This window comes from Cervus elaphus, chromosome 15, assembly GCF_910594005.1.
Source record: "Cervus elaphus chromosome 15, mCerEla1.1, whole genome shotgun sequence".
NCBI classification, from domain to species: domain Eukaryota; kingdom Metazoa; phylum Chordata; class Mammalia; order Artiodactyla; family Cervidae; genus Cervus; species Cervus elaphus.
Genome location: NC_057829.1, coordinates 61,534,866 through 61,562,786, shown reverse-complemented (window position 1 = coordinate 61,562,786; position 27,921 = coordinate 61,534,866). Strand labels below are relative to the sequence as shown.

The 27,921-nt window shown below is 36.1% G+C and overlaps 1 protein-coding gene across 18 annotated transcripts in view; it reads right to left on the bottom strand.

Moving 5' to 3' along the window:
• LCOR (ligand dependent nuclear receptor corepressor) overlaps positions 1 to 27,921 on the bottom strand; it is a 129,746-nt gene that overhangs the window by 16,134 nt on the left and 85,691 nt on the right. For 14 of the 18 annotated variants that reach the window (XM_043926419.1, XM_043926424.1, XM_043926418.1 and 11 more), the window contains one exon: positions 25,615 to 25,708. The exons of 3 other annotated variants lie outside the window; for them this stretch is intronic. In XM_043926419.1, coding sequence (XP_043782354.1) covers positions 25,615 to 25,708 — 94 coding nt within the window. Of the gene's footprint in view, positions 1 to 13,524; positions 23,010 to 25,614; positions 25,709 to 27,921 lie in introns of those variants that run through there. One more of the 18 variants, XM_043926434.1, reaches the window with a different exon arrangement.

Genomic DNA, 27,921 nt, shown 5'->3' with positions numbered 1-27,921 from the left:
AAAGGTGTGCCCTGGACAGTCTGCATCAGTCTCTTACTTCTTCTGGCCTCTGAAGCCGTGTGGTTTTAGTGGAAAGAGCACAGATTGTGGAATGTGAAAAACCGATATTCTACTTCGGGCTCTGACATTTACTAGCTATAGGATCTCAGGCAAACTATTTAACCTCTCTGTACCCTGGTTTCCTCATCTGTAAGCTGGAACTGAAGTATCAGTATTTCAAAGGGTTGTTGTGAGATATTAGATAACATATATAAAGCACAAAGCATAAAAAAGCAGGCGCTCAATTTTACTTTCTCTGTTCCGACTCATGGAGATTTTTAAGGCCAAGTGGTGAATAAAGCTGAAACACATCCAAGTACAAAACAAAACAGCACCAAGAAACTACTAATCAAATCTGTGGTTTAAACTGTTTTGCAAGAAAAAAGGGTTATACTGTGTTTTTATTATCGTAACTAGTAAGAGAGAAGCTCTCTTCAGAGGTACCATGGGTATCTGAAAAGGCCTGCATTAGACTACAAATTAGAAAAACCAGAAATGTCTTAGAAAATGCCTACCTCAATGTGACACTCATTACTGAATTGTGGATAAACTGGGAAAAAAGATTATTATAGAAGTATTACAACAGATGCACTGGGTTGGTGAACATGTACATGCTGGCCATAGGGTCGAAATCTAACAAAAGAGAAGGAAAGACCAAGAGCAACTGGAAAATAACCTTACTGAACAGGATACTTATGATATGTGTATTTTTCTATCTGTATACCATCCTTCAGTAAAAGGTTTAAGAGAGGAAATATCTTAAAGGTCAGCAGGAAGAAGCTCCTCCCTTCCTTTAGAGCAGGGGAGACACCTGTGACACCCTTGGGTAAGTGACTGCAAAATCATTTTCAACTCTCGGACTCAATGAGATATATACAGGGACTTAACAAACTCCTCCTGCAAGCTGCAGACTTTGCAGCTCACGGGGAAGTCAGGAGGTCCCTGCTGAAGGACTCTCCCCAGGAGGTCCCTGGTGTCCAGGTCCATCTAGTGTTACTAACTGCTGTTACTATGTGTTATAGGATACAGTACTGGGAGACACTGGAGAGTAGTCTACCCTTTGCTAGTTGTGTGACTTTGGCCAAAACATTGAACCATTTTAGATCTTAGCAGAGCACCTCCCCCATCGACCACTTAAGATAGTTGCAAAAGAAAACCTACAAAGTTTACACAAATACCAGTTACCATTATTGTCAGCCAGTCACATTAAACATGCTTCAGTGAAAATAACTCAGAGAACAGAAATGTATATTAATACTTTCTTACAACCCCACAAAGTGGATTTTCTAGATAATCAAAGTTTATCCTTCAAGCAACAAACATTAAAAATTTTAAGTATTTTTGGTGGAAGTCTTTAAAAAATGGTCTCTTCCTCTGAACATAATTTATTCTTTCTTCATGACTCAAGGGTCATTACCATGTACATTAATATTGAAGTTTGGCTATTCTTTTTATTATGCTGAACTGAAATATATTGGTTTGGGAGCCACTCAAGTAGGTAAATCTACTGCCTAAATACAAAAAAGTCACAGTTGCAGTCTGTATTTTATTAAAAATCTTTCTTCCGACTGGCTTCCAAAGAGCACCTGTGTTTGAGAGTCTCATTTTCACCTTCAGTTGAGTACTTCTGCTCACTAGCTGAGAATCCAAATCTCAAGTGCTAGACTGGTACCTTAAGTGAAAATAAACATGCTCTGAATGAAGGCTAGAGGAAGAGTTTGTAAGTAAACCACATAGATTTCTTGACAACTTCAACTGCTCAGAGTCCTTTATTTCTGTTTTTGGCTCTTGGCTGTGTTCCTGATGTTTCTGAGATAGGTACAAATAAGTGGGATATTAACTGCCTTTTCAATGCATCAAAGAAGATATCCTAAGTACACTTTAGCAATACAAGAAAGGGGGGAAAAGGTTGACAAAGATCTATGAGAAGGATTAAGAAATATCTTGGCATCTTATTGTAGAAAAGAATGAAGAGATAAATGGTAAAGTCTGTGAAAATCTTCTGGAACTGCTTCATGCCTGCGGCAGTGCTCTGGAAGCAGGATTTGGTGTTCGGAGTTAACAACATGCCTTGAGATTCTTGAAATCAAGGAGTGTGTGCCCAGTAAAACTACAGAGTGCTCTCAAGAAAAACAGAGGAGGCACTTTCTTCTAAAGCGATGCTCAGAGAGAATAAAAAACTGAATAATGATTAATCTACAGATGATACTAAACTTCCTTTATGGTTGTGAAACTTGGATCTCCTGCTATCCCACATCTCTCAATAATTTAATAGTGATTTAATATTTTATTTACCCCTGACTAATGTAAGATCTTCCAAAGGGTCATACAATCAGCTCTGAAGCAATGACCATGGCAATGTGGCTAGTCCCCAAGGACAAAGCAGACAACCAGTCGCCTGTTGGTGTTAGCTATTTCTCAGCATTCTGGCTGGTGGACGTGGTGTCCTCACAACTAAGGCATACTGGAGACACATGGTTAGTACCCACTTATCTCTAACCTGGAACAATGCAGTACAGCATGTGGAGGCTGAAAACAGCATCAGCGAGGTGGACAGAGACCATCCCAACCTTAAAAGGCATTTACAACAGTGGTTTGGGGATGCTCAGGAGATGATGCAAACATTAAAACTGTAAATGGCAACCTTGCTTATGATAAAGAGACATCAACAAAGGGTCGTTCTGTGTGTACATTCCTGGTAAAAAGGATCAGGGACGATGTACTGGTAAACCACAGGTCACCAAAGTAAGCAGGAGGGATCCTTGGCCACCTCGAAACTATCACCCTAGAGTGACTGTATCCTTTCCTGAAATTTGAAGCTACAGTGGTTTGTAAAATTCTTTGGCAATGATAGGGGTCTTGTACATTTACCCTGCAATTTGTATCTGTTACTGACTTAATTTGTCTTGTCTTTGTCTTAGCTTTCCAAGAAGATGTAAACTACTTGAGTGTAGGTAGGGGTCACATTTCATGTTTTTCTGTTTCCTCTTAGCAAAAAAAAGAAGGGGAGGGAAAGGGAGCATCAAAGATGCTTCCCGGGTTTTCATCGTGGGCAGCACCGTTTACTGAGATAGGAACACAAACAACAAAGCTGGCAACTGCTGACCGTAGGGGTTTATGTGTCTGAAGAGTTCTGTTCTGTACACACTGAGTTGAAATGTTTATAAGATTCTGAATCTGTCCGGTAGGCAACCAGGGACACACAGGTATGTGCCCACCAGGAGCTTCACCTGAATCTGAGAACCTTCACATTAATACCAACCTTTGTCCAAGTGTCATTAAATGGGCCCTGTTATAATACCTAACTTTACAACTATAGTAATAAAATTACTTTTGACTGTGCTTCAAAATTACCCAGCTTCCTACCTTATTTGACTTTCTCTGGAAACTGCTTCAGTCAAACCTACGTTTAGATGAATTTTCTTTTCATACCATTCAACTACTTCATTTTAAAAATTAACATCAACTTTCTGAAGTTTAATTCTATTATTCTTTTTTCATGTTTTAAAGAAATGGATGCTGGCCAGCTTTGCCTGAGTTTTAAACAGCTGGTTTCTACCTTTGCTTCTATTCAGTTCTTCCCAAGGTCTCAGGCCTTCAATAGAGCCTAAATACAGCATTTCCATTTACTTTTTAAAGAGTAAATAAGGAAACCAGAGAGGGCTGAGTTTCTGTCCTACAGACTACTCATGCAAACCCAACCTAAGGAGAAGCAGTATGTTTTATTAGTTCAGTGATTATAGTTGGCATCATAGTATGCTCATCACATCTGACTATATTAGAGTTTTAAAATAACAATAAGTCACCACAGATTTTGAAATCACTTGCTTGACTTCACATTTCTTCTGTTCAACAACAGGACACTCTCTAATAGTTAAGTTAATTTTTCATCAGTCAGAAATACTTCACCACTACCACGAAAGAGCATTGAGATCCTAGGGACTGGCAAATGGAAAGAATGGCTATAGGAGAAGAGGACAACTACTGGGATTAGTGCTGAGTTTCTCTACTTGCTGAGAAATGGCCTGTGTGACCTTGAGCACTTTGTCTTTCTACGCCCAATTCAATGCCTAATTCTTAAGGGCGTGGCAGGATAAGATAATATTCATAAAAACGTTGAAAGGCACAGTTTAAGAATGATGTGTTGTTTCACAATCCTATCTTTAATGATTTACTCAATGATATTTTTCTAGATCAGAGATTAGACAGAGCTGAATTTGCCTACTTTGTCAATACCACCATACTTATATTTACAAAGGATAGCATTCCAGCGGTTAATATAAATGGTGGATGGTCCAGGCCTAGGTTCTCTTAGGGTAAAAGGTCAAATAAAGACGAGACGTGGCAGAGAGCTGAAATGACAATTTTAAAGAGTCTAGAATGTGGAACTGAGGGATTCAAGTAGTCTCTCAGTATCTGCTCTAGAACTACCGATGGCAAACGCAACATCATTGATGACCAATATATGTTCTTTTTGACTGAAAAAAGACCAAGAAGGAGAGTGAATGATGTCTGGATGAGAACTAATCTTAGAAGGAGAAAAAGATAATCCCAGGAAACCAGAAGGGTAAAAAAAGCTTGAGACAACAGTTTAGACGGAGTGACCAAATAGTCAAGAGCTGTAAATTAAGTTGGCTTGATTTTTCTCTTTAAACACAAGAAAACACCAAAATGCACTGTTAGCCCTGCTTAAAGAGTTGTAATTTTTGCCAGACCATAGTCTGAGATTATGTTTCCTAATTCCTTACTTCTAGTCCTTTAAGCACTGAAAATATAAGTATGTTCAAGGGCCTGGATAAGTCTGCTGACAAGTACTCATCCTTCACTGGGAAGTGCATCTACCTCTGGCTATTTCACACTTGTGTATCTTCCATACCTGGATACAGGAATACACTAAGGTTTATGACAAAATTGTGTGGGCTTCTGTGTGTAGCAGAGGAGAAGATAAGCATGGGGTATAGAGATCTTCTTCACTATTTAAAAGGCCATGACAGTTTTATGTGTAAACCACTGAACAATCAAGTTTTCTTTCCCAGAACCGAACTAGGAGAAAAAGTAAAAGTGTAATAAGCCTGGTGTGCTGCAGTCCTTGGGGTTGCAAACAGTCGGACATGACTGAGCGACCGAACTGAAGCAAGAAACAGTAAAAGTGGTGAGTGAGAAATAAAGTTCTTAAGATCACAGAAAGTGGCCTCTTAAAATCAGGCAGCTTAATACCTGATTTCCAGGTGGGTGAAATCCTATGAAATTAAAAGACACTTACTCCTTGGAAGGAAAGTTATGACCAGCCTAGACAGCATATTAAAAAGCAGAGACATTACTTAGGCAGCAAAGGTCCATCTAGTCAAGGCTATGGTTTTTCCAGTAGTCATGTATGGATGTGAGAGTTGCACTACAAAGAAAGCTGAGCGCCGAAGAATTGATGCTTTTGAACTATGGTGTTGGAGAAGACTCTTGAGAGTCCCTTGGACTGCAAGGAGATCCAACCAGTCCATCCTAAAGGAGATTGGTCCTGGGTGTTCACTGGAAGGACTGATGCTGATGCTGAAACTCCAAAACTTTAGCCACCTGATTTGAAGAGCTGACTCACTTGAAAAGACCCTGATGCTGGGAAAGATTGAAGGCGGGAAGAGAAGGGGACGACAGAGGATGAGATGGTTGGATGGCATCACCGACTCAATGGACATGAGCTTGAGTGAACTCCGGGAGTTGGTGATGGACAGGGAGGCCTGGCGTGCTGCAAAGTTGGACACGACTGAGCGACTGAACTGAACTGAAATCTTAATTATCTAAATTTGGACTTAGAATTTAGATGGATTTAGACAGAAAATGATTTCAGAACTGGCCTTAAGGAGAGATCAGAATGGTGGGAGATGGTGTGTGTGTTGGGTGAGGGGTCAAATCCAAGATGTATCTGTGTCTCTTCACCCTGCAGAAGTACTCAGAGAACCACTCTTGCTGATGGCAACGTGGCATCTTGCTCAGGTGTGGAGTGGACGAATAGTTAAGAACTACTTATTTAAAACAAAGGACATGCAATCCCTTTCTAATAGCTAAGTTTACTGTGTTCTTAACCAAGTTTGCTAAAAACAGGGCAGAACAAAGGCTCAACACATTATGAATACTGTAAACTGGGGATAAGTGATTCAGAGAGTGGTTACTGGATAGTTTGCTAGTTTTTCTGTTTCTCAGGGTTTAATAAAAGGCTATTATTTGGAGTACATATATGATATTAATAGGAGCAGTTTAAGGCTTATATATTGTATCTTTTATGTCCTGTAAATTCAGCTAGATTGTCAACTTTATTAAATTACAATAAAAATACAATTATCAAGGAGATCCTCATGTTCACTCTTTAACATATTTCACCCTAGACGCAAACGTACCTGGGAAGCCAAAATATAATCAGAAAGTTACATTGGTGAGTTAGAAGTCAGAACAAGGTGTCATTAGTGACAATAGTTCAGTGCCTCCATCTCCTCTCTAGGAATGTAACAGGCTCACAAAATAAACACTTCTGCCAAACTACTTACTTCTGAAAAATTTTTATCCGCCACCCTCCTCCACCATATTGATTTTTGTGTCTATAATCCTAGGTAAGGCTCTGCATGCAAGACTAAATATATTACTAAATACATTACTTTTGTTAATTAATATAAACAAAAGAATGGAGGGTTCAATGGCAGTGAAAGACAGGGGACTTTGGACTAGATGGTATATATTTTAAAAATGATAGCTTCTGGACATAGGGGAAGCTGCTGCTAAGTCACTTCAGTCGTGTCAGACTCTGTGCGACCCCATAGGGGAAGAAATATCCCTAAATGATATACCTAAATACTCACTTGATGAGAACACAAACCTAAATTATTAATGAGTATTATAACTACAAATTCTTAGAAGACACTTTAAAATAGACTTCAGAAAATAATACAGTAATTACAGACAAAGAAGACAGATCTCTGCCCAGGGCTGATTTGAACTGAAAAAGTGTCTGTCCCTAGACTCACGGAGTTACTGAAACCAGATTAAAGAGAGATCTGATCTGAAAGGCATACCTGACATTTTAGGTCAGGATACATGAGAGCTTATGACAAGTCAGCAAGTCTGGCCTATTTCTTCTGTTTGGTCTTTGTTTCTGTCAGGTAGGGGATTAAAATCTATGTTGTTCTTTGGGGGAAATTGCTCTTCAACTCCCTTAAAATGACCAGGACGATGACAGACTAAAAAAACACCACTGTTTAGGCAGAATACAGAGATGCTCACTCCCCAAGTGAGAGCAAAGGCACCGTCACGATGCTCTGTTCAAGGAGGGTGAGGGGAAAGAAACATCTGTCAAGACCCAACAGTGACCAAGAACCGTGTACAGTTTCCCTGCAGTGGAACTGAGAGGAGTCCGCCTGGACAAGATTTCCAGTACTATTGGAAGGTATTTCTTTTTAATACCAATAACCTCTAACAAATCCCCAAATGATTGCTTTGCAGGGCACCGTGTGTGCAGAGGGAGAACTAGAGGAGGCATGGGGAGCTGACGTGCAAAAAGCACAGAAGAACACGACAGAGTCCTGCAACACAAAGGCTCTTCCCTCTCAAGAAATGAAGTGGCAGGTTTTTAACATATATTCCTAGTTTTTTTGGGGGTGAAAGGAAGAGAGGAAGTAGCAGATTACATAAATATCCAAATAAGCAGTTATCTGGTATTTTTGTGATTTTTATGGAGTCTTCTGTATCTTAACTTTTCTCATGTTCTCTTGCAGTTCTTAAGTCTCCACTCCTGAAACCATATAAATCTGTGGTATAATCCTTAAAAGTGGCAAGTTCTACTTTTGGTATCATATAATAAGCCGCTTAAAATTGACACAACGATGACACTCCTAAGTATTAACCCATTATGTAAAGGACCTAGACAACTTTGCAAAATGTAAAAGGATTTAAAAGGATTCCTAAGGTACGTTATACAAACTTTACTGTTATTTCTTACTTGTTCACTTCATAACTGTTAGAGGAGGTATATATATTTTAGAATTTAAAGTATAATAAGAAACCTATTTTCAGCTACCATTCTCTGGGGTATGCTCTTGGAATAAATAGTGCTTTATAACCAACCATCCCTTACTCCATGTTTCTCTGAAACACTCAAGGCTACTGTCGGAGATACACTGGAGTGAGGGGAACTATGCAGAATCATCTGTATATTAAAGGTTTTATTTAGGAAGGTTGGGAGACAAAATATAAGCAAACATATATACATATGCACACACGTATACTCAACTTAGGTACTTAACACTACCTCAATGTTTATTCAATGTTTATCCCTAGTTTTGTCACTTCTCTTTCACCTATACTGATTCGACTTCCTTTGGAAAGATCTACATTGTAAGCTCCCTGCAACTAATTCTCCTCATTTTAGAGTTTGCTGTACATCACCCAGAACTGCTGTCTTCTTAAAGCCCAAATCTGATCCTGTCACTTTTTCTGCATAAAATTTCCGTCACCTTCCCACTGCTTACGGTCCGTTCTCCTTTAGCATCTTCTCCCTGTGGGCTGTTATTTCTGACTCTACTCTCAGAGTCTGTCTCTTTCATAAACAGCATTTATGTAGCACGGTAATAGCTGACATGGCTACATCCTCCAGTAGCCTGTAGACCTTTCTACAGATCCAGGACTTTGGCCTTTTTAACATGGTGGTTTCACTGCCTACAAACAGGGGCTTAGCTCATCTCAGGCATAAGTGATGAATAAACTAACTGAATAAATTACTATGTAATGAAAATAGTTTTCCTAAGACCTTTTCAAGAGAACTAAAAAGGGAAGTGGAAACATTCTGACACATAATCAGAAAGGAAAAGAAAAAGTTTTCAAAGAAAATAAGTTCACATCTAATTGACGAGGCAGGCAATGGAAGGGAATTTTGAATGCCAGACATTAAGAGGATAGGCTCCTACCTGTAAGCACACAGGAGATTGCTAGTACCAAAAGAAAAGAAAAAAAAAAAAAGGATGCAAAGGTATGGTTTACATAATGGCTTTCAGAAGAATTAGACTTTCTGACTGAAGCCAAGAAATAAATAGCCAAGAAATAAATGACTCAATATACACGTTCTAGTTTGGATGTGTATGGTAACATCTAAGATTCAACAAAACAGTATTTATCTGTATTATGCTATGTTCTCTGATTGGCTTTTTTTTCTTTTTAATTTCTTTTTAAAATGTTTAGAACCCCCTGATCTTATAATTTACTAGTAAGCTATAACCAGTGGATTAAAGTTTGAAAAGTTGGTCTACACAGACTCACCAATTCCTAGCACCTCACAAGAGTCTGCTATCCTGATTATTTTCTTCTTAGTCCATTTCTATCTAGCTAAAATTACACTACTAGGTTTTCCTGGGGAAAACGTCTCAAGTCATTTTAATAGACACTGAAATGAACACTTCTAAACTGTGCTAGCTATGATCTGTTTGAAATGTACAGAACTCCCATTCAGTAAGAGTGTAATTAAAATCTCATCAAAAAGGCAGTGTAGTCCCCAAATTCTTTTACAGGAAAACTAAAGGTCTGATGATTAAACACACTAGCACACACGCATCTCCACCATCCCACCTAGCTCTTACACTGTGTTTTTCAAACTACCACCACGTAAAAAGAAAAACCTACAAATTCAAAGCATGTAAAATTTCAACCTTGAAAATAAAAAAAACTATATATAATGGAAAGGAAGATAAATTCTACGTAACTTTGTACTTTTTAAACATCTACTTTCCAAACAACTTTTATTCCACTTAATCTTTGAAAAGAAACAAAAAATTATTAGTAGTTTGATAACATTCCTCTGAAACAGGACGAAGCAATCAGAAAAGCAGCATTTCACGTTTCAGCTATAGTTCTACCATTTCTATGTCTCTGACTAAAGTTAAAACAAGTTAGAGTTAAAACAAGATTGGCTGAACAACGTCCTGGTCTAATAGAAACTTACCTGCCTCACTTTCAAAGTTTTAATCAATATAAACAACTTCCTCCACAATTTTCAAACTGATTTTCTCACTCTTTTTACCCCTCACACTAAATTAACTCCTACCAGGTGATTTCACTAACTCTCATTTATTGAGCACTTGCAAAGAGCCTGGCATAGTGCTAAGTATTATACATACAGAATTTTATTTAAGCCTCAAAGCAAATCTCTGAGGTGGGTGGTATAAACCCCTATTACTCAAATGAAAACAGGTTCAGAAAGATTTAATAACTGTTCAAGACCATATACTAAGAAAGATTTTGGGCCAGGCTCATCAAATTCTCCCTCTTAAACTTGAGGTATTCTCCACTCTTTTATGCTCTACCTACTCTTCAAAATTCACCCCTTCCATCACAGAGTCAATAATGCTAACTTTTATTTAACAAAGAAGTTTTAAATACCTCACATTTCTTTACTGGCGATTTCATAATACAGATTAAATTCTCTTCCTAAAAAGCAATGTAAGTTTATTCAACAATGAAACTAAATTAATAGCTGATTTAATTAGTTAAAAGTGAATCTAAAAGGAAATTATAAAATCCTTCACTTTAATTCTAGGTTAAGGGTGCCAAAGTGGTATAAAGGTAAGTATAATGGTTTGCAATCATATTAAGGGCAACTCACTATATGTTAGGAGAGCAGGCAAGTCCCCCAAAGACCCCAAGTTCCATGTTTTTCATTTTAAAAATAAACGATTAGGGTGGAACCAACAGTGTTTAATCAGTGGGTTAATAAAATACCTCCTGTGGTCACAGCAATGTGAATATACACAACACTACTAAATTATACACTTAAAAATGGTTAAAACTAATTTTATGTCTTTGGACAGAATTAGAAAAAAAAAAGATTTGCTGAACAAATGAACTTAAAAAGTGCAACACCTCCCCTCAAAAAACCTTCTGTGTTACAATTTGAAAATATATAACATGTTCCTCTCACTTTTATAAACTGATGCAGGCATCTGTACTGTTAAAAGACTGATTTTGATTGAGACAGATTATATCCAATGAGCCCTAGCACTCTTTAAACTCTAACATTCAAAGCAGAACTAGCTTGCACACAATAGAAACAAAAATTATGAACCCTATCAATACTTTAAAATTAATCAGAATAAAAAGTAACTGTTTAAGTTAATTTTTGCAAAAAGATCATCACATTCACACAGCTCATAACAAAAATTTAACAAAACAGACTTACTTTAAACAAAATGCATCTAAAACGATATTCAGACCTATTCTTTCTTTTTGAAAATGCTGCAAATGCAAAGATAAGACCTAAGGTTTACAAGACCCTAGTATTCAATAAAGGGTTGCTACTGTATTACTCAATATTTGAACAAATACAACTGATGTACCTGCCTCACATTCAATAGAAAATTGCAGTTTTAATAGGCACAGAGTTTTAAATAGGGCCTAAAAGGCATTCAGGACAGCATTCTCACTTTACAGATGAAAAAGCAAATGATCTTTCTAGTATACCAAGTTGCAAGAATTTATATTACCAAATAATTCCATATCACTCCAAACTGCTGATCAAATGAAACTGGCATGAACAGCACAATTAACATAACTACCAGTCAACAACAACATGCCTATAAAGATATCATACCTATAGATTTTGATATACTTTTGCTTACTTTCCAAGCTGAACTCTAACCAAATTATGACTTAAACCACTCATTACATATTCATCTATCTTTTAAAATGTTTCCAGGAGACTTCCCTGGTGGTCCAGTGGTTAAGACTCCAAGCTCCCAATGCAGGGGGCAAGGGTTCGATCCCTGGTTGTGGAACTAAGATTCCACATGCCATGTGCCCAATAAATAAATAAATAAAGTATTTTTTGAAAACAAACAAACAAACAAACAAACAAACAAAATAAAAACTGTTTTGAGAACACTTCTCTTCCACTAACCTCTGAAAACAAGTCTGTCTACTCTAGTTACAAGTACAGCTTGATACCAACATTACCACTGCTCCCTAAACAGCAACACACCCAACTCATAAGGTGAATATGACGAATAAAATTCTGTGTTAAATGCTGACCACTTAGAAGCAAACAATGACAAAGGGATAATAGAGTATAAGAACAGCTATCTCTTACGTGACTTTATACGTTGCTAAAAGGATTTTCACTCATTTCAGCTACAAAATCTAACATCTTATGACTTGGGTTATGTTTTTGCATTTGAACACAAGTGTCTGGTGAGAGAAATTCACAGTCCTTGAGGAAAAAATAACTCCACAACTCAGAAAGCAGAGACCATTTTGCACTCCATTTCCCTTATGTGATTTCTGATTCCTAAGAGTTCTTGAATTAATTCCAAAGGTTCAGCAAAATCAGAGGAGAAAACTTTGGGTTAGAAGAAATAAGTCCTTTTTAAAAATCAGGTCATAATTGAAGAGCTATCAACATGAAGATAGGATCACTAGGATAAGTTCATTGATGAGATGCCAGATTAAAATCCTACCACAACTGACCTGGTCACCAGTTAAAAATGGATAATGACAAGAAATATGTAGTTACAGTTTTGTACAAAGAAATAATAATTAGGTTTCCAGAAAAACATTCTATAGACACATGGCATAACTGAGTAAGAGGATGAAGTGAAGCCAATGAACAAGCCTGTAGTGCCAGCAAAATTTCCAATTTTATAAACATCAAGCCAAAAGGCAGAAAAGTGCTAGCGAGGCAGCCAAAGAAATGAGACAAAAAAATATTAACTAAAAGATAACCTAGACCAACAATAACATTATTAAAAAATATAAAATGCCATTAGAAGTGACTGGAAATCACTTCAACCAGCTTATACTACATGAATATCACAAGCTTGAAAAAGCAGCTTTCTAAAACACTTAGTGTATCATCTCTATCACTATAATTCAGCTGTTCTTTAACCATCTGACAACGAAAATCATTCTGTTATAAAAAACTTTTTTATATCCCTGGTTTCTAAAACCACAATGTAAGTGTTGAACAACACACATGCTGATAAAAGGAAATATTACCAGCATTCTCCCAAGAATCAGAACTGCTAAAATAACCTTAATTGACTGACAGTGCTTTCATACTTATGCCTCTAGAAAAGAGCAAACAAAAATGAATAAATCATTATTCTTGGCAAGTAATCCCAGATTAGAGTTTTACTGTAAGGAAATTATGAAAAATTAAGTTCAGCAAGCACGTATTATGAAAATGATCAATATACCTTGTTGAGCTGAAAATAAAGTGAATAATCCAATGATGAGAACTGATGTAGGGGAGTATCAAATTAGTAAAGACAGTTACAAGGCAGTACCGAATCCAAATACAGCAATTTCCGGTTATCTAAGAGATTTCATGGAAATAAATTATCACCAAAAAAAAAAAAAAATACAAACTTTGATTACCATGTGCATTTACAGTGCACCTCAAAATCTTACCCCCTTTGTGGATTTTTTTTTTTAAAGTATTATGCCCTTAAAAAGTAGAAACCAAGCTTTTAAAACAGTTTTCACAACAAAATTTATTAGAAGAATAGTGGTTTTGAAAAGTCTAGCATCCAGTGAGAACTACCATACACAACATTACAGCTGGGAATGTTTCTCCAAAATGTCATGGTCAAATAATACAATGGAACCATTAACTCTTACACATGCATGAAAGAACTAGCGCGTCTGACATACAATGCAAAAAAAAAGGGGGGGGGGAAACCACATGGATTAAAATTTTAAGTACTCATCACATACATTAAGACACAGCTTATTTTAGTCCAGTCAAAAATCAGAACTGCATTAAAAAAATTTAATGTAGTGCAATCAAACCAAAGAACTTAATTTGTGATCGTAAGTGCTCTACTACATAAACATTGATCATAGCAAGGAACAAAAAGTTCAAATCACACCGTACAAAAAAATCTGTAAATAAATATAAACTACAGTACAAGAGAAATATTAAATTATACAATTCCGTCAAACTGTAAACAGTATATTGAAATGAGGTCCATAAGAGTAAAGGGGGTTCCTGTTTTGTTGCATGACACTTGAACTTTTAGAAATCTGAAAGATGCCGTTTTCTGTATCTTCAAAGGTTATAGGTTTTATATGTGGAGAATGCCTTTTAGATGTAAGATATCAAATATTAAAGCAGAGGAATAATCTGTTTTGTTAACCACAGATAGTACTGCAGAAAACAAAAGGAGTTTTAAAGAATAAAGATCTCTAGCAGACAAGTCTTAACATTAAAAGATGCAAAGGGCTAAAACTGGAATTAGAACTTCACATCAGAAACTTGTCACTGAGGGCTTCTAGGCTACAAAATATACTGACAAAAACTGTCTGCTGATATGTAGTCCTAGACCTCTGCTAATTGTTTGACATTTACATACTCATGTTACAACACCAACTTTGGCAGAATCACTACTAATAAATCAGAGCACTCCTGGCCCAATGGTTCCATCACAGTGGCCAGTGCACAGAATTCTCTAAAGACATTGCATAAACTAGAATGTAGAGGTCAGACACCCAAGGACCAGTGCTTGAATTTAGTAGTAGTATGGTGAAGAAGCAAGAGCCACATTGAGGAAGAACTGCATCTGTCATATTGTACAGAAGCAGCAAGGAATGTCATTTCATTGTGCTGGCTATTAGTGGCATTTAAAAATATATAGTTTAACTGTGTATATGTGTGTTGCATGTGCTGGCTATACATTTATGCACGTTTTGTTTTTTTAAATACACTGCTAACAGGAACCCCCATATTATCTGCTCAGTAGTAATAACTGAATATACAGAATGCCACTATAAGAGTGTGAGGCACCGTGTGCTGGAGAGTTATATGCAGCTTTAAAATCTGTTTGGCTGAGTTATACCTGGATACCTGAACTGAGTTTTTTAAGTTGACATTCATCAAGGATGTGCTACCAGCACTTAAAAATAAAAGCAAAACAGAAACAAGTCACTGTTAGGTTTAAGAATAGCATCAAAGTACCTGAATTGAGTGAGAATAGTGTGTAAACTGTCCCTGAGGGTTTTTAAACAGTGTGTACAGGTTGGATTCCTAAGAACATTAGCTTTATTTAACAGTGTGGACTGATAAAATACCAATGTCTGACAGTTTAAAGTGGAGGTTATAAAGAATTATATGCAAACACTCCAAATGTATAGTTTATACATTTCTTCTCAAAGCAGCAATAAGCTGCTGTAAAGTATACATCCCATCAGAACAAGCAACATGTGGGAGTCAGATAAAGGTTTCTATCTTAGTCTGGTTTTCTGACAGCACAGCATATCAATATCCAATGACTATATCTTTCCTAGATCAGAATGTAACTAATTTCGACTAGCAATATAGGATTAGACTTTTAATCAAACACTTTGCTATTACATACTAAAATTCCTTAAACTTACTAATGCTGGTATACTAACCTAGTTAATTATCCACCCCCCTCATTTTAGAAATATACCCTTCCACAACTTAAAAACATTAAGATCCATTTTCAGTCCTCTGATGTAAAAAGCATGTCAGTGAATTAATATTAAAAATTTACACAGTAAAAAGGCTTGAATTTCAGCCAAAGATTCTAAATACTGCTCATTCCCTGAAGACTTAAAGGGAGAGAGAATCCCTACCCATTTTCCTAGTGATTTATTTTCCTAAAACTGTCCGACACAATTTTTCATTTTGGGGAATTTCCCCCTCACCTCCTCTCAAATTCCAAATTCTCAGCCTGAAATGCTTAATGAAATGGGGAAAATGAGGCAATCACTTGGAATTGCTTGAAAGGTACAAAATGTTATTGTCTTTTTAAAAATTAAGACAAGAATTATTTATATAAATGTGATCTGATCCCATAGTATGTAATATGTTTTATATTTTTAAATAATCATCCTAAAACTTACAGTACCTAAGACTCTGAAGATAAATTAAGACTTTAGTGTTGTAACAGAAAAAGTGCTGAATTATCCCTTTTCTAGTACTTTAAACATTTCAGAGAAGTGCTTTCCTAAGTGACAGTAAAGTTCACTATATACCCTTCCACCAAGCGGGAAAAAAAGTCACCTGGATTGAAAGAAAAGACTTTTAGGAGTGTAGCACCGAGTAGTCACCAAAGAACAGATGTTATTCAACTCCTTCTGAGGGGGTAAAATATTCTAGATTGAGATTCTATTTGGCTATTGTATGTTAAAAATCCCTGCTCTACTGTGTCAGTGTCCAACCCACCCTCCCCCCGCCCCCAGTCCCCTTACACACTATCCACTGAGAATCTAATCTCTAAAGAGATTATTTTAAAATTTATGTTTTCAGGACATACCTGAGAAAGGGTGCAATTATGCAGAACAAGGAACCCAAGACTGCACTAATACTGGTTACAGGTTCATAAATTCTTTCCCAAGACAAATCTAAAAAGTCTAAGAGGTATGGATCTTAAAATATGTCTTACTGCTTTAGATTTCTTTTTTTGGTATGTGTGTAGGGTCATTTCCAGTGTTGAAAACACCGTCTTGAACCTGCTCAGTGACAGTTCAAGATGGGGTAAAGAGTTTTTTTTCATATTCAAACAATAAAGATTAAATATTATGATTATATTTGCTACATCCAATAAATCTACAATTAACTAAAAGTGCTTGCTTTTCGGCTTTTGATATAGCTCTACATGAACTGGAAACCTTAAAATTACCCCCCCAATAGTTGCAGAATTAACTCATATTTTATTATCTGTCAAGCCAACATTAATTTGTCTTGATTCTCACTTTTCAAATAATCTGATTTTTCTGACTATCACATGAAGGTGGCCCAAACTGTACTATGTTCTCTATCCTGCGACTCAGGAGTTAGTTGTAGGGTGGAATCCTTCCCTCAATTTTACTTACTTTCCCCCACCCTACTTCCCAATTCCCTCTTCCAATCTCCTTCATAGCACTTAGGGCACACAGCTACAGGGCCAATGTCTGCTTCTTTAAAAAGCAACTGCGAGTTTATTTGGGAATGAGAGACAGAGAATATGAAAAGAATTTCCTCTATTTTCCCTTCAGTCACCGTGTTCACAAATCCTACTCAAGTCTCAAGGACAGAATGTATCAGAAAAAAACCAAGACTTTGGAGGTCTGCATTCCTTGTACCAAGATTATACTTTTTTCCTTTTCAGTAGTGCTTGAAAGCAATTAGATTTTTAAAAAAATCTTTACATAGCTTAGTCAAGTTTCCAAATGGGCTGTTTGGTTAAAGCCATTAAGTTTAATAACACTGGCCTGACCATAGTATTAATGAAGACCTAATTATAATGGAAAGTAACAAGGAAAACAATCTTCGATATCTTCATGAAGGCCAAAATTTAACCTATAACTTTTAATGTCTCCTATAAAAGACTAAGTAGAACAATTCAGTCTATTGCCATATTCCATCACCAATGACAGCAACCTGAATACATAGAAAAGGGTGGTTCACATAAAAACAAACTCTGGCATTTAGTTAAAGAAAGAATAATTACAAAAGAAAGATGTGTAGTTTCAAAACTAAATCTACAGGGGTAACAGCTTTTAGAAAATGATGCTGAGCTGTCATATCGGCTGTAACTACTGAAAATAATTTCAGGTTCTGACACTGGGCTGACTCAATAATTTGTTTTATAAAAATAACTGACTGAATCCAAGCGTCACTATTATGGGTCAATGAAATATAGAGAGTCACAAAGGCTTAGCCAAGCCTCGCACCATGTGCTTACTTGGGGCAGGGGGAGAACCCGCAGCGCACTAGCAGCTCCAAGGTTGCTAAGTACTGCCTAATGACAACAGGTAGTTATGGTATGAGCCTTTGCAGGTAGTCATTTTTAGTTTAATTTAGAGTTCTCTCCAGAAAATTGGGAACTAAACTTCTCATTGTGCCTTACTTATTTTACTATCTGATCCCATATAGCTCATCTTATAAATAGCTCAGGTAAAATGCTGGGGAATGGAAATGCCAATTGATTGAGGTAATGGTTTATATAAGATAACCAGAGTTCTAAAAGCACTTCAATATTGTAAAGTAAAAGTGTACCAAATAAAGCTAATATACACTTTACACTTGTTGAGCTTGCTCACCAGAACTGAACAGTAATTAACTTCACATAAGGACCCCTATTATCACACAAAGCCTTACTCATATCCATGATCTGCTGCAGCAAAGGTTTGTCAAGCAACATCTAAACTTCAGAATAACAACAAACTTAACATTAAAAAGTATTATACACAAATATAAATTATTTTTCCTGAAAGAGAGACCTTGTCCTTCATGGTATTTGGGGAACAGAAAAAAGTGTATAGCTCATCACAAACACAGTTCAGTCACTTGTAAGCCTTCTGAACAAGGGATAAATACATTACTGTCAAGCTTGATGACTGTTTCAGAAGTGAGAATGCTAATGATAAAAATACCACCTAGAAATCCTTCCACAGAATTAGTGTTTTTTGACTTTATAGTGCCATAGCTTATCTACTCTATATCTTTGTTTTCTCATAAAAAATGTAGGAATTGATTTTAAATACACTCTCTCTTTCTAACATTAGTTTGAGTAATATATAGTTGAAGTAATGTCATCATCTGCCTACTGGAAAATGAAAGGAGAAAAGGCTTTTGTGACAAAGATAGTTGTGAACTATACTTTCCCATACCATAAAAACGGTCAACTGTTGTTTGGGCCATGCAAAACTCTGATTAGCAGAAATTAAGCATGCGAATGGACCAATCGCTATTACACATTTATGAGGATGTCCCCAAACTAGAATATCTACACTGAAAGTGCCAATACAGAATAGTGGCAAATCAAGAGGGAAATCAAATATTACAGGATCACTGCGGCACCAAGACTGATAGCCAGCCATGTGATGAGCCACATCCAAGGAACACATGGTATAATGGAACTCTGAACACAAAATTTAACATTAAAAGTGCACCTGAATATTACAAACTAACTTTACAAAACCTACAATAAGGTAAAATATATATCTTTTGAAATATTCAGCAGCTTTCTGTATTTTTTTTAAAGTTTTTTTTTTGAGAGGCTCATGAAATTTAAAAGGGACCACTATCTAATTTCAACCATGCTTCACAAAACAATAATGGCTATTTTATATTGCAGTTACCAATGTAATGCAATTAGTGCTTTAAAATAATCTACACTCAAAAAGAAAAAGAGAGAGAGAGAGACCAACCGACCTTTGGAGGAAATATGCTTATTCAAAAGCTTCTTGGAAAAGAAAATTTACCTGAATATCAAGTCATGACTGATCTCAAGTGTAATGTTTAAAAGCTTCACAGACATGAATATTACAATCTTCAGGTCTCAGGACTTTTAATCTGAGAAAGTTTAGAGTTTGGTTTGTTTTTTAAATTCACTTTCTAACCAAAACAAATAATAGAAGTACTCAAATTTTCACTATTTACAACTCTCAGCCTACAATCTGAAATGACACAATACAAGTTCTCTTATTTAAACTGCAGCATTAAAGGGTAGGCACACCATTCTTCTGCTGCTCGATTGTCATCCACTGAAACACACATAGAAAATATTTATGTTAGTAAAATGATCACTCCATTACACTACAATGACAAAATTTACATAACTCAACTCATACGTCACTTTAGAGACTACCACATGGGATTAAAACCTCTCTGAACAGTAAAACTCTACAAAAGTTGAACTTTTAGGGCCAGATTTTTTAATGGGCCTTATTGATGCCTTTCTGAGGGGATTAAAAAGAAGCACAAATTAATTGCTCAAAGGACCTTTTTGCAGCAATGCTGGGCTATAGAATGCTCCCAAACATCATGCAAAAAGGCACCATGGTTACAATTAATTGTGTGTGACAAATCGAGTGTGGAACAAAGGAGGCGTTCCTTCATAAGCTTAGTCCTTTGCTTTTAGCAAAATTTCTACTACTTCCTTCAACTGCAGATGAAAACCATACATTTCATTAAGTATTTTTATTGCAACTTCCAGCTAGGCTAGAAAATACTGCAGAGTCATACACTGCTCTGAACCCAAACTGCTTTTTCTGCTGAGAAGACTAGCGAACTAAGAGGAAACAGGCTCAGTCATCCACCGATCAAACTGCTACACATAATAACCAAACCAAAAGAGGAACCCAAGTCCAGGCTATGCCAAGAATGTGTGTATTTTAATAACAGCAATGGTGTGCCTAACCTTTGAACACACAGGGTGCCAAGGAAAAACTATCAGTAACCTAATTAACTGCTCCAAAATTTCCAGGCAAGAATTTATGCCTTGGGAATATCTGGACCTACTCCTCAAACTGTTAGTATCCATCAGAAATCATCAACCTCAACTTAACGCTCCCAGTTTGATTTTATTTCACCCAAAAAATCCAATGATTTTTGGAGGTTTGTTTTTGGTTAAGCATTTAGAAGGGCCTGATCACCTTTTTCAGTAGGTAAGAATATCGGGTTATGTATGGTAGATTTTGTTTTGAAGAAAGAGTAATTTAAATTTGGTCACGATGCAAAATTAAATTTCATGGGCTTTTTTTACCTGTTATTCTTGCAAAAGAAATTGTAGAAAATAAATGTTACAAGCCTTATCAGTGTGATTTTAAAAGCCCATCTCAAAAAAAAAGCTTAGATGTTCTTTAAGGAGTGCTTATACAGAACATAATCTGAAAGGTCCTGTGCTAACGGTGTGCTAAACAACCATAAAAATCAGCTAAATAGCAGAGAAGTTGAGAAAGGGATAGTATGTAGGATGCCAAAAAAAAGTTCAAAACAACAAATTAAATTAAAAACTAAAAATCCCTGCCCCCCTTGTACTAGTATTTGAATTAGTTAAAAAAGAATTGCTAAGGAGCTTGATTTCTGATTGAATTATTGTTAGAACTGAAATGCAACCTAAATCACATTAGGTTACCTTGGGGTTGTGTTTTTTTCTCTCACCATAAACACAGATTCTTCACTTGTGTGGATATTTGAGCAGATTACTGAGGCTGTAAAACCTAGATACCACTTTCGCATTATAATTACTCACACACATTTCCCCCCATTTCTCCCATTCCCCCCAACAAACAGATCTTAAAAATTTTAAAATAGTTGCTGCAACTGACATTCAGTCGTTAGTTAGCACATGATCAAATCTGTAAAAAGATTTAAGAATACAAAGAAACTTAGTTTGCTAAAATGAGGCATCCTCTATTGTTTTATGTAATGTACCCTGACTGCTCCTGAGTAAGAACGGAGCTCGTCCTCCATGAGATAAGGCTATATCCTCACTTGTTGGGTGAGACCAAATTCTACCCTTAGAAAATCCCAAATGAAATTACAGCAAAGGTAGTGTTACAACATAATTAACCGAAGCATTTCTGAAGGTAGTGTGTGCACATTTTCCACCTCCTTCCCCTCTGGGTGAGCACTAAACAGATTGCTGATTTGTTAAGTAAACTTAACAGTCAGAAGGAAACCATAAAAATGTTAATTGATCCAAAGAATTCTTTATCATTGAATAGTCAAATTTCTTAAATTCAAAGGTTCATTGTTCTTAGTTTCTTTAGTTTAACCCTTAAATTAGTTGAATCTCTGAAGAAAAAAATGTGAATAATTTTATAAGATGGCTTTCCAATTTGCAGTGATAAAGCTCCCCAAACGACAGAGGTGGTTTCTAAAAGGGGGCTTTTTTCTTTTCTTTTTAAATAAAGGCAAATATAACTTAAGGAAAAAAAAGAAAAAAAAGCATGCAGGCTCTACAGGCAAGGAGTCCACTTCCATGTATCTGTTCTCTGTGAGGTAACTCAATTCTCTTTTGTAGAGAAACATGCAAAAAGGCCAAACAATATCTCGAGCCATACTGCACATGAAAAATTTAAAATATGCAACATTCAGAATGCACCTTTCATCTCTGTACACACAGGTCAATGCCAAGTCTGCAGAGAAACAAGTGTCACAGAAAATGAAGTCAGGCGCAGCAATGACCGCTGAACAACGCAGTAGTGCTCACCCAGTTTGTACAGTAATTGGCACTCTACAGTATTCCTACTCATTTTTTGATTCATTTGCACTTTGTGCTGCCTCTCCCTGGGGATCTAATTCAATCTTTACAGAAACATCTGGCCCCTCCGACCTCATTAACTTCATCTTTTTCTTTGGAGGGTTTTTCAAAGTGCCCAGCCTCTCCTTTACTTTGTACTCCAGTGTACTGTGGGGAATCCCATAAATACTCTGAGCTTTGGAAACACTCATTTTTCCACTCATAACCACTGAGATTGCTTCCTCCAGTATCTCACTGTTGTACTGTCTGTAACGCCCTCTTTTCTTCCGAGGCTGCTTGGAGCCAGGATCGCCTTCTTGATCCGATGTGGGATATGGCTGTCCAGAGGTAGACTGCTCAGCATCTGAGCCCCAAGAATCGGGTCCAGCATCTAACATGCTTTTTCTATTTTGTTTTGGAAGAATAGCCCTTAATTTTTTACTAAGCGCGCTCTCCGTTTGTGAACCCATTACCAAAGAGCTATAGCTGTACTGATCACCAGTGCGAGATTCCCAAGAAAGATCCATTCCTCGAACTTGTGGTATCTTTAAATCTACAGGAGATGAATGGCTCACATCCTTTTTCCCATCTTGTTTTGCTTGAAGTGCCATTTTTGGAAAGGCAGAGTTTTCTGCAAGAAAAGGAAGGTCACTGATGTTGTTGAGTGCACCATTTCCCCTGAACTTCATTCGGCTGAGGTTGAACTCATAATGTGGTTTTGCCCAAGAGGCTTCCCTGGATAATATTAAGTGCTGTCCATGATTCTGTAATCCAGACGGCCCAAGGCTGGCAGCTGTGGACAATTGGTTTCTGCTCAGTAGTTCTTCACTAATCTGCAGGGATCGAGCCAGTGGAACTTTGAGTGATGTGGAGTGTCCAAAACCTTCCCTGGTTCCATCCTGTAAGCTTCTTGGAGGTACCCCATCACCACTCCGAAGTCCGTCTGGGCGGTACTGGCTGGGTCTCCCAGGTCGCCTAATTGGATGGAAGGAAACTGATGTGAGCAGGACTTGCACAGGTAGGGAGGGATGGGTGAGGGGACCACTCCTTTATTAGAACGCCTTGCTTGGGTAACATCACTTTGTGTTATTTATTTATTTTCTCTAAAATTTAAAAAAAAAATGGTCTCAGCAGTTAGTTTTAAACTTGTTCACAAAAAACAAAAGCAAAAGCAAAAAACAAAAAAAGAAAAAGAAAAAAAACCAGGAGCTTTTGGGCAAAGAAAAATTAAACCTGTCAGCTAGTCTCTGGTTGGGTTCACAAATATTCGGAGAAAAAGTTTCGCGCAACTGTCTGAAAATAGCACCTTAATAACTAATTACAAAGTAATCATCAAGTCTCCATACTACAAAGAATTGTGTTACCAACGTGACGTTACCACTAAACAAGTACAGTAATAAAAGAGTAAGCCAAATTATTTATTTTAATGCAACATATTCAACATTCATGACAACCAGCTATAATACTTGAACAATTTACATTGGTGGAACCCACGATAACTGCTCATTTATTCCCACAAACAAGTTGATGTTCTTATCAAAAATCAGGCAACTCCAAATGACATTTCTTATTTTGCTTGGGAAAAAAAATATGGCTACCAGCCCCATGGGGGGGGAACCCCAAACCAAAACAATGAAATTTTTACCCACTGAATTATAACTTACCACATTTCTTCATTTAAAACACTATTTGTTGCAGATACACGAGTACCACTCATTTTTCCATTTGAAATAATCCAAGTTTTAAAGAAACTGCCCTTTATTTTCCCAAAAACTTTGTTCCTTACGTTCTAGTCAAAGTAATTATTGTCAGAATTATAGAAACAATTTTTTAGCATTTTCTTTAGCTGAAGGAAACCTTCTTAAAAGACCAAACATCAATCTTGAAATTTTAAGTGGGTAACTTTCAAATAATGCTTTAAAAAAATCAACTACTGACACAAAGTTAATTCATACGGTTTTCATTTTTACAGTAGAGATTTATCAATGATAAAACTGGTAACTGCTAAAGCATGCCCAAGGGGAATAATTACATTAATTAGGCACAAAAGCAGAACTTTGCAGAAATAATGGTAAATCAGCTATGTTTTCCGAAAGTCTACAGGGACCCTGCTGTTACCAGTAAATAATATAATATGGATGACAATTCAACTAAAAGGTGGGCAGTACTGTTGGTGCTTTAAAGTCTTCCAGAAAACTCTACCACAATGAGTACATTTACTTTCCATTCAGAGGGACAAACACAGCAATTTCAACCATACAGTACACAGATCTGGTGGCCAAGTTTAAAGAAAATCTTATACAAGGGATGTATTTATGCAAACAGCACTTAGGCTTCTACACGTGTCCTTCTTTACACAACTCAAGTTTTTTGATATATAAATGGAACCAAATGATTTGGGACCATGATGACTTAGATATGTATCTAGTATGAACTACAGTGAAAAAGAGGGCTTAAGAAAAAAATGATTAGTAAACTATGCAAAATGAATTAAATTAGTATGTTACTTTTAGACTGAATAAAGGAGGAGAGAAAAAGGAAGATCATGGAATTTTAGAGAAAATAAAGGGAGCATTCATTTCAGAAGTCAGTAAAGGAATCCTCTAATTTGAAGGTAATTAAGAGTAAGTTGGAAAAGGTTAGTTCATTTAGTGCCTACTTACTCCTTTGATATCTAAATATCTTCCCCATGTTGACATTCTAAGAGTTAAATAAACCTAAGTAATTAACTATGTTTCATATCTAGATGAAGCTTATTTTTGGTCACAACACAGTTTTATGAAATGCCTTCCCAATATGGCATCTAAGCATCTTCATTAATATATGACTTTTAAAAATGGCTACTATGTACACATACAGAGAGAATTAGATAACTCTTACACTATAAAATTGGGTGGTTAGAAAGTCCTCTTTAGTCTGGTAATAGTTCTCAAAACTGATCATGTAATAATGTCTTGGAAGCATAAGATGGTTATCTATCAACACCGACAACCAGTCTTATCTAATCAAAAACAAAAAATACACACAATTATTTTCTGAACTGCCACATATAAGAGTTAAAATTGCAGTTCAAATCAATAAACCAAACCAAACCAAAACAAGCAAGGAAAAAACAAACAGCCCCTATACTCCGTTAGCAATACCAAGTTAAAGATTGGAGCCCAATTTTCATTCAACAACTTCAGCACACAAAACACTGCCTTTACATGTGAACTCTGGAATTACTTAGGTTGGGTTCATATTCCTCAATACTCAACAAGAAAAAATCCAAAGACATTCTTGCCATATTCCTAATTATTTACTATTTGTACTAAACGGGCAAAATTGACTATATTTGCCAATTCTAGATTTCACAGATTGTGCCTTTACTTGATTGACAGACTAAAAGTAATTTTACTAAAGGTCCACCTGTAAGTGTTAGTCACTTAGTCGTGTCTGACTCTTTGTGACCCCATGGACTGTAACCCACCATAAGTGTTACTCTAATGGACTGTTTTAAAACATACAAGGGAGACTGGCATCAATCTTTGATAAACTGTCCCCTATAAAACTGTGGAAGGCCACAAATATTTTCCCTTACCCGTTCCCTTGAGTACTGGAGCAGCCTGGAGAATGGCTCAGGGAAGTGCTGCCAGCACACGGACTTTTCTTAGTGGATAGATCAAGTACACCGTCTGCAGAGACACAAAGAAACACCTGAGGATATTAAAAACTGGGAGCAATGTGAACTGAATAGGCTAAAAGTGTCAAAGCAGTAGGCTTAGTCAACTAAACAGATAAAACTAGCCATATGTTTTCAGTTACAAAACCAATCATTAATAGAATCAGGATATTTTTTCTCCTGAAGAGACATAAGTTTATCAAAGTCTGTTGTATCTGCTATCTCCAAGGGTTAAATACTTTATTAATAGGACAAAAGAAAAGTTAAAGTATAACACTAAAGATGTTAAGATACAGTGAGATATTAGAAATAGCAGTTTACATCATATGAGGCTCTGTGATGGAACTATGAGATGTCATTTTTTTTCTTTTTGAGATGTCATTTTTTAAACTACCTTGATTTAAGTATATGAGATTAATGAGATAATGTCATACAAATTATAAAACCAAATTTCTCAAGAGCTAAGGCTACCTGAAGTATCAGGGGTACATAAAAGTTAGATTTAGAAAAATTTAAATGCAAAACTCATTTTAAAAACAAATTTATATGGTTATATTAAACATATATACTGTATAAGATAATATGCAAGATGAATCAGTTGTTAACTGTTTATAATTTACACACATCCAATTACTATTTGGGACACATCTGCAAAAGTCTGTATATTTGGATTCAAGCTTTTGGGGAAAATCAGCAGAGATCCAAATTTTACTTGCTTATATTTACAAAGGCAAGATTTTTCAATTAATAAGCTACTATAAATTGATGGCAAAGTTTAAGAAAAGAAAGAAGAATGACATGGCCTTGATACTGATGGGAGCCTTGGGGGAATAATCATTTCTTTCTTTTACTATAAAATCACAAATTCATGTTATTAGAACATAAAATAGAAGACTTTAATTCTACCCAAAGCTTTTTTTTCCCCTGTAGACATGTCTAGAAAAGAAAACTCATAGTCTGGATAACTTTTAAAGCTGCTGTTCTGTTCAAAATTGGAATACTCAATGCCTCAGATTTTCAGTTGGTAGGCAGAGAGGCCTGCTATCTGGTTATATTAAAGACTTGTGTCTGAGGACATTGTAACTCCCTATATTTCAGGCAGTTAGAAATAAATATGCAACTCAGTTTATAAACCAAAAAAAGCCCACAACTCATTCAAAGGACGGACACCGGGTTGTCTTTTAGAACCACTAATATTTCTAAAAACATGATTGAAATCTTATAGAACCAAGTATTCCATTAGAGATCCAATCCAATTAGATTCCTAACAAGAAAATGCACTGCTTAAAATATTTCCAACCAAACACAGTAGTATTTTCATAGTCTAATCATATTATAGGCAACATACTTCAAATCTACCACTGAAAATTTGTGATTTAAGTTGAAAACACATTAAAATTCGTTAGGAAAAATAATTTTAGAAATGTTTCATTTGAAGTTGATATACTATAATCCTATTATCTAGTTCAAATTTCTCTTGCTGTCAACACAACATACTTTTCAAGTATAACACTTGCTATAAGAAGTTAAATTAGACTAATGTGTATCTTTGTATGTTAATCTCCATTATTAATACTTTAGACACAATCTCTATGCCATCATTCTCCTATTGTAATAGACTGTTAATGAGAACTACCAATCTGTGGTAAAGAAAACAATTCTCTATAAAACAGAAAAGAAGAACTTTATAAACAACATGGTAACCAAAAGAGGTCTAGAAGGTCTCCTGCTAGGAAATCTTAAGAGATTTTGACTGCTGTTCACTCACAGAAAGAGAAAGAAGGCAAAGGAAAGCTATTCAAAAAAATATTCTTTAAGAAGCAACTAAAGCCAGCCCATTAAATGTCATTACTTCATAAACTACTTAAAATGAGCAAAATAAAGTTCTTTGAAAGAGATTCCTACATGAATTAAACTTACCCTGCAAAATAAATGTATTTCTCACCAATAAATCCACACTTTTATGAGACTTCAATTCTATGGCAATAAAATCTCAGGAATACAGATATCACTAATCTATAACTTGTAGTGGTTCAAACAGTGGCCAAGTTGAAATGCTTACTTCATCTTTGTGAAATTAAAGGTAAAAGGAGATCACAAAGCAACAAAGATATAATATACTTGAGAGTACCTTTTCAAAGACTCAAGAAATAGTTGCTCTGCAAAACTGATACCCTCTCAGTCTCTTCACTTAATTAGCACCCTCACCAACAGACTACCTTTTGA